The sequence below is a fragment of the Pagrus major genome, chromosome 9, assembly GCF_040436345.1.
Source record: "Pagrus major chromosome 9, Pma_NU_1.0".
NCBI lineage: Eukaryota > Metazoa > Chordata > Actinopteri > Spariformes > Sparidae > Pagrus > Pagrus major.
Window position 1 is genome coordinate 22,916,908 of NC_133223.1, and position 8,120 is coordinate 22,925,027.

At 40.7% G+C, this 8,120-nt stretch overlaps 1 protein-coding gene across 1 annotated transcript; it reads left to right on the forward strand.

Annotated features, from left to right (window-relative positions):
• Positions 1-3,488: 3,488 nt before the first annotated feature.
• serp2 (stress-associated endoplasmic reticulum protein family member 2) lies at positions 3,489-7,464 on the forward strand. The gene is made up of 3 exons (XM_073474230.1): positions 3,489-3,572; positions 5,856-5,928; positions 7,031-7,464. Exons 1-3 carry the CDS (start codon positions 3,489-3,491, stop codon positions 7,069-7,071), a joined length of 198 nt encoding a protein of 65 aa, XP_073330331.1. The 3' UTR covers positions 7,072-7,464.
• The last annotated feature ends 656 nt before the right edge of the window (positions 7,465-8,120 follow it).

Below are 8,120 nucleotides of genomic sequence, written 5' to 3' on the forward strand. Positions count from 1 at the left end.
GGCTAACATCAATATTAGCTTCTTCAACAGGCTAACACCAATGTTAGCATCACTACAGGCTATCATCATTGTTAGCTTTTCCAACAGGCTAACATCAATGTTAGCTTAGGTTAACATAAATGTTTATGCATTTATGTTAACCTAATGTTAGCTTAGGTTCACATAAATGTTAGCTTCTTCAGAAGGTTAACATCAATATTAGCTTCTTCAACAGGCTAACAGCAATGTTAGCGTCACTACAGGCTATCATCAGTGTTAGCTTCTCCAACAGGTTAACATAAATGTTAGCTTCTCCCAAAGGCTAACATCAGTGTTAGCTTCTCCAGAAGGCTAACATCAATTTTAACATCTTAAATAGTCTACCATTAGTGCTAGCTTCTTCAACGGGTTAACATCAGTGTTAGCTTCTCCAATAGGCTAATATCAATGTTACTTTTTCCACAGGATAAAATTGGTGTTAGACTTTTTACAACATGCTAACACTGATGTTAGCTTTTCCAACAGACTAACATCAGTGGCAGCTTCTCTCATGGGCTAATATGAGGGTTAGCTATTTCAGTGGTTATAATTAGTAGTAGCCTTTCAGTCTTTGTATTTCTGTGGCCATGTTGTTGCTGATCTTCATTGTCATAAAGATGTATCAACAGTGGAGCTGCCATTTTATTTTTGGATTCATAACTTAGGAAAGTATTTAGTTTGGACGGTTCTGCAGAATACTTTCAAAGTTACTGGACCCTATTCCACCATGCACCGGGATAAACACAATGACAGAAAATAACTGCAAAATGAAATCTGATGAGGGCAGAAGTGTCACATGAGTGTTTGTATTTGATGTATCCACACAGTCAAACACTCAACAAGACTTGTCAGCAAACGTTCAGCCGGTCAGTAAACTGTGCTTGAGTTGATGTGTGTGTTTACAGTCGGACTGCCTCTCTCCTCCTCACTATTGGTGGACTTTTGTCCGTCCCTCCCCAAGTGAACCCTTTGATGCAGTTGCTAGGCAACCTCTGCTCCCTCTCTGCCCTCCTTTCTCTCCGAGCAGCGAGCTAGCTGTCTCGTCAGATGGAGAGAGTGATGTAAGTCGGCTGTAACAGATTCAGAAACATGTGCACGTCACCCCGAGTAAAGCTGAGTCGTCGTTCATCATGTTAGCCTCAGATTAAATTCTAGACCGGTTCCTTTTTTCCTTTGCTTTTATTAGGTTAACGTGGCCAGACAACGTCAGTGTGCAAGCCATAGTGGCAGCTTATCACACTGACCTTAAAAGATCTTGCCAGCAGGCAGTCATCGTGCTTTAGGAGCTCGAGTCTCTTGGAGCGAAAGTGCCCCTGACTGTGCTGATAGCGTGTTGTGGATTTAGGACTATCTCAATAGAAATATGGTTTTGGAATAATTATTTCTAGTTATTCTGTCTAATTAAAAATACTGCACCAAGGCTGCAGTTTCTAACTTAACAGCTTTTTTTTTTGCATGTTGTGTTCTGCAATAAGAAGAACAATACTGGTGTAGAGGATGAAAACATCTTCCTAACTTGATGTCAACACTCAAACAAATGCAGTTTAATAAAACAGTCCTGAAAGGAATCCTACCCCATGAAGATTATAATGTTCAGGTTTTGTTGAAACTGATTAAGATTTCACTTTCTGATCATTTTGGTGTCTTCAGGCTGACCTTCAAGAGGGTCTGAGGGACTAATAGCAGCACTGCAGTAGCCTCAGCTAGGTGAAACAAAAACTGGGTGTTTACTTAGTTCAATAAGAAAGGTTGTGTCTGTGTTAGCACTACTATGTCTGTGTCTTGTAGCTAACACTACTACTGTCACTTAAATACAATATTTTGATTCTAAGCTACTAAGGTAATGCGGCTAATATGGTGGTTGATAACGCTAACATAGCAGTAAGCTAAAGTAGCTAATATGCTGTTTTTTATGCCAACATGGTAGTAAGCTAATTAATCTACTATTTTGGTCGATTACACTAAGATGGTAGTAAGCTAATGTAGCTATTGTGGTTGTTTATTATGCTGTTATGGTAGTAAGCTAATGTAGCTAATGTGGTGATTGATTACACTAAGATGTTGGTCAACTTATTTAGCTAATATGCTGTATTTTTATGCTAATATGGTAGAAAGCTAATTAAGCTACTATTGTGGTTATAACACTTATAGAGATGTAAGCTAAAGTAGCTAATAAAATGAATGAAAACACTAATAGGGTCGTAAGCTAATGTAGCTAACATGTTGGTTGAGATATCATCGCCCTGGTTTCCTTTGAAAAAAGCCTAAGAGATTATTAAATAGAAAGAAAAAAATCTTCTGTGGTGAACTCAAGTTTATGATACTTAGATGTTTTGTTCAGGAAGATAATCTTCACAGATGAACACTTCTGTGATTTTCGAAGCGTAAATTAAATCTCTTGTATTAAAAAGCTAATGTTAGGCTTTAAACAGACTACAATGAGGTCACATAACTTAAACGTTGCCACTACAAAAAAAGATGAATCTACAAGTTGTAAAGTTAAAGTTAGAATAGTTTCCAACTATAGTCGACCTGTAAAGACGGACTAGTGAGGAGATGTTTGGTGTGATGATGTTTAATGTCCCCGACAACTTCTGTAGCCTCAGTTAGCCACTTGTTAGCATGCGCCATTTTTAAGACACATAAGCACTATATAAGTAAATTGTCGGCCATTTAATGATGTATTTTATATTGTAGAACAAAACGTGTAAATATTTTAAGCCTGTGGTGACTACAGACCTTAAAATTCAGACATTTAACCAAAAAACAATTTAAAAAACCTGTTGACTTTGAGACGAGGGAATCAGCTGTGCACAAATACGAACTGATTTCTGGGTTTTAGACACAAACAACTCTATAACAGTCAGAATGAAGACAGTAATCCTTTTTAAAATACAAAACATAAACCATTTGCACAATGTTTTTGTGCGTAACTTTTTAAATGTAATTTCTTTAGTCATTTGATTCATATATATCTGCATCTACTTCTTCTTTCTGCTCTTTTATTATATTATATATATATATTTAAATTTTTTTTTAGCCCAAATATAATCAATTAAATTCATCATCGATTGCTGTATCCTCTCTCCAGGTGCAGAGAGCAGCTGTGTGGGGGAAAAACCCCAACACGAAGCCTATCAGTTCCTGTGATGCCCTTCAAAATAAAAGCGTTTCCAAGAATTTCACATTAAAGCGGTTTGGAAAACGTACCAAACACGGCAAAAAACAACTTGTAGAATCTGGATTTACTTTCTGCGGGTCGTAAAACACAAAATCTCTGTCAACACCTCCTCTTTAAGTGCAAGTTTAATCCCACGCTCCGTATTTTGAAAGCCGAATCGAGCGAGTTTCCGGCGTGGCCGTGTCGGAGCTGTGCCAGCTTGACGCAGGGTTGCTGTCGACAGCCCGCAGCTTCACGAGACAAGACACGCTCATTTACATCCCGGGTGTTTTTCTGATCGTGCCGGAAGATGGTGGCTAAACAGAGGATCCGCATGGCCAACGAGAAACACAGCAAGAACATCACGCAGAGAGGAAACGTGGCCAAGACGCTGGTGAGCCGTAAACTGACAGCGAGGTGGCAGCGTGACATTAGCCCAGATAGGTGACGTTCACTCCGGCAGGGATACGGCAGCGTGACGGCGGCGCTGGAGGTGGAGGTGGAGGTGTTGGTGTGTCTCCTGTCTGTCACACAGCAACACGTTTTTAAAAAGCACCGTGTGGGAGATGTTTGGACCCAGCCGAGCCGAGCTGCTTCATTATAATGTAATTTATTCAGCTCGTTACCGCCCTCAGCAGAGTAACTTACGCGTTACTTTGTTGTGAGATGAGCAGGTTGGGTCAGTAAGTGGCAGGTGTGAAGTCAGCTGGGATGGATTTGGTGAAGTGTTGTGATCATCAAGTCATTCATTCATTGTTTTGATTTGTTACAGAGAAGAAGAAAATCACAGGAATTCATCAATGAATGGATGTTTGATTCTGATATCAGATGTTTCTGTGATGGTAAATTTCTTAAAGGGATTTTTTAGAAAAAACAAACAAAGTGGTGAAAGTATCTCCCTGTAGTGTCGCATTAATGTGACGCTTACACTCATTTTCTTTATTATAACGAACATTAACAAGGATTAAAAACAAAAGTAAATATAGTGTCCTGACTGACACCAAACTTGACATAAATATAAACTTATAGACTTGAGAAACACACAAATATAGTAGAATTCAATGCTGCAGACAAACAAATGTTCATACTGTGTTAAACCTCGAAAACGCTACGAGCGAAACTTCTGCGTTTAAAAACTTGCTTTTAAAGTTTGTGAGTGTAAAAATACTGCAGAAGATTATTTTTGGATTTACAATTAATTTACTGCTGTGGCTGTTAAAGGTCGTGATCCTTTTACTTTATAGACTTTATAGTTGCATCATGCCGTGTAAAATCATCTAACACAGTAGCGTGGCTGTCCTGTGAGAGACACACATCTCATATAACTTTTGTGTAAAGTTGTAACAGTAGTATAAAGTAATAATTGTACTGCGTCTCATCTAACAGTGAAACATATGGTCGAGTAATCGATTAGTCAGCTGAGAGAAAATGAAACTATCTGTTAATCAGTGAAACATTAGTCGAGCTGTCCAAACATCGATGGTTGTAGTTTCCTGTCAGTGTGTCTAAGTGCTGTATGAAGGCAACTGGACTTCAAGCTCCAGCAGGTCCAGTTTCCTTCATAAAGCACTTCAATATAAACATCTTTAAGTTGTTCGCGCTGCAGTTTGTAGGCCTCATCTCTGCCTCGGGTAATATCTCACCTTTTGATTGTATCGCACGTTTTTTTCACATTTCCTTCAAGGACTTCTCGTCCAAGTCGAGACTGAGTTTCATCCTTCACCTTGGAAACAGGCGCCGACAGAACAAACCCACCTCGAGGTCCGTTCAGCGGCTGCTGCAGAGTCGAGGGAGATTGTGCGATACGTTCAAAAGCTCCAGACGAAGGAACATTTTTCCATTTGTCTCTCTCGAGCCATCCTCCTTCTGAATCTGTTATTAATGTATGCGCTTTTTTAAAGTCGACAGTGTCGAGTTAAATCACGACTCTTAGTACGTGACTGGAAGACAAGTGAAGGTCTCTGTGTAATGAGATGCACAGCGAGGGGCCCACAGGGGAGATGATATCGGTGTGAATGAGACTAATGGTCGGAGGAGCGCATTAACAAGCTGACGCTGCAGTATTTCACCACAAAGATTTCTAACACAGTCGTCGTATTTCTCATGTGTGTTGTGGTGCACTTCCTCTGTCCTTTAAATAGGGTTTAAATAGTAACGTAAAGTCAAACATCGAGTCTGTTTTCACCCACGCTGCTGCTGTTACTGTGAACACAGCAGCCACTTCCTCCTCCAGCATCACTGAGACCATCACTGACAGCAACAACCTCCCTCACGAGCAGCAGGTGAACACGTCACGTGTCCTGAGCTGCAGACGTGTTTCCCCCCTCACATCGGTCCAGACTGATTAGACACTTTGGTCTGTTCAGTGCCACCAGAAAAGTTGTTGTTGTGGACGCTCTGACAAGCAACGTGCCCGTCTCAGCTTACCTGCTGTGCAAAAACAAGATCATGTGTGGTGGCAGGTTTGGTGACCAAGCAAAAAAAACAAAAAACAACCTGAGCAGTGTTAGAAATGTGACACCGCTTTGTAAATCAAACTGTTTCACTCTTACTCTGCAGCGTCTGTCAGATTTCTGCTGTAGCAGTGATGCTAATGTACTGTGTGTGTGTGTGTGTGTGTGTGTGTGTGTGTGTGTGTGTGTGTGTGTGTGTGTGTGTGTGTGTGTGTTTCTCACAGCGACCACAAGAGGAGAAGTATCCTGTGGGTCCCTGGCTGCTTGCCCTCTTTGTTTTTGTTGTGTGTGGATCAGGTATGCTATCAGAGGAAAATGTGTGTTTACGTGGTTTTACCTCTGTTCACAGGAGCTTACATCAACATGGTCGATGACATCAAAATATGGACGTTGATTACACTTATATGGAAGATAGCTAATGTAGCTAATAATAGTGGTTGATTAGGCAAATATGTTAGTAAGCTAATGTAGCTAATGTGCTGGTATATCAAGCTAATATTGCAATAAGCTCGTGTATCTAATATAATGGTGGATAACACGATAAAGGTAGTGAGCTAATGTAGCTAATATGATTGTAGATCAGGGTAATATGGCAGTAACCTCATGTATTGTACTAATATGGTAATTAGCTGGTGTAGCTAATTTGATGGTTGATTACACTAATATGGGAGTAAGCTAATACGTTTAGTTTGGTGTTTGATTCGCTAATATAGAAGTAAGCTATTGTAGGTAACACGGTGCTCAATTACACTAATATTAAAGTAAACTAACGCAGCTAATATGGTGGTTAATACACTAGCATAGTGGTAAGCTAATGTAGCTAAAATTAGGGGTGATTACATTAATATAGCAGTAAGCTAATGTCACTAATTTTGTGATGGCTTACACTAAAATGGAAGTAAGCTAATGTAGCTAATTTGGTGATTGGTTATGCTAATATTAAATAAAGCTATTGTAGCTAAGATGGTGGTTGATTATGCTAACATGGCCGCAAGCTAATGTAGCTAATAAGGTGGTTGATTACACTCAGAAAGTAGTGAGCTAATTTGGCTGATTTGGTGGTTAATTAAGCTTATATGATATTTAGCTAATATGATGGTGGATTCCACTAATATAGCAATAAGCTAATGCTGCTAATATGATGGTATATCTAACTAATATAGCAGTTAGATAATGCAGCCAATATGGTGGTTGATTACGCTAATACAATGATAGATTCTGCTAATATGGTCGTAAACTAATGCAGCTAATATCAGAGTAATTAAACTAATAAGGAAACGAGCTAATATAGCCAACATGGTGGTTGATTGTGCTAATATGGCAGTAGACTAATAGTTTTGTTTTTGGTTGCTTTCATTTAAACTACAACACAAAGACGTGGTGTGTCTGTGTCTCTCAGCTATATTTCAGATCATCCAGAGTATCCGTATGGGGATGTGATCCAGAAGGAGCCTCTGGACTACCACCTCCCCTCCCTCCCTCCCTCCCTCCCCCCTGCCCTCACTGAGCCCAGCTAGCCTGCACCTGCACACCCCCGCCCCCCTCCAGAGGCACAGAGATTGACGCCAAAGCTTCGGATCCAGCAGACCTCAGAGTGAAGCTTCCCCCGACCGCCACCTCCTCCACCAGCCCCTCCCCCGGGACATCTGCCCCCCGCCCTCGATCAGCGTTTACAGTGTTGCAGTCTGTGGTACTGACAGCTTTTTCTATGGACAGTCTAAAACCACGTTGGCTGGAGAACATGCGTGTGTCATTAACTCACTAGGCACCTTTATGTGTGTGTGTGTGAAGGTGTGACTGTTAATGTGAGAGTGTGTGTGGCCGGTGATTCCTGCTGACAATGTGCCATATGTGTCTGTTTCAGTGTTCGTCTGTGACGTGCGAGAAGATCTTTTTTCAAATAAATGTTGAGCATTTAGGAAGCCTCCAGTTTGACTTCTGCTATTGTCTGAATTTCACCATTAAGCATCAACTCCAGAGACTCCACAGAAGCTCGGCGTAACATATTATCTTTTGTTTTGGGTTGAACCACAAATCGAATGAACCGCTCATCCTATTATTCATTTCTGTTGGAGTTCACAGTGAAAAACATTCAATTCTGGTAAATTCTCAGACAAAACAAATGTAAAATTGGGACTTAAAATGAGCCCGACTGAATCAGACATTGACATTATGATGTCTACGTGTTGAGCTGCAGAGATCTAAGTCTAAGTTAGCAAGCTAACAAGCTAGCCCTGACTTATCCTAATCCAAAACTCCTGTGCTCGCAGTGTAAACACCAACACTCCCCCGGTCCTCGACTGCACAGCTAACTGAGCTAACTAGCCAACAGTGATCGGCAGTAAGCGAATAGTCTGAAGATCACCTGGTAGCTTCGGTCCAAACACCGCTCGGTTGAGGCTTTTATCTCAGTTAACAGGCGAGTTCAACAACATAGCAGACACCATAGCTTGGTAACACGAGGAAGAACAGGACAGAGATGTGACCGC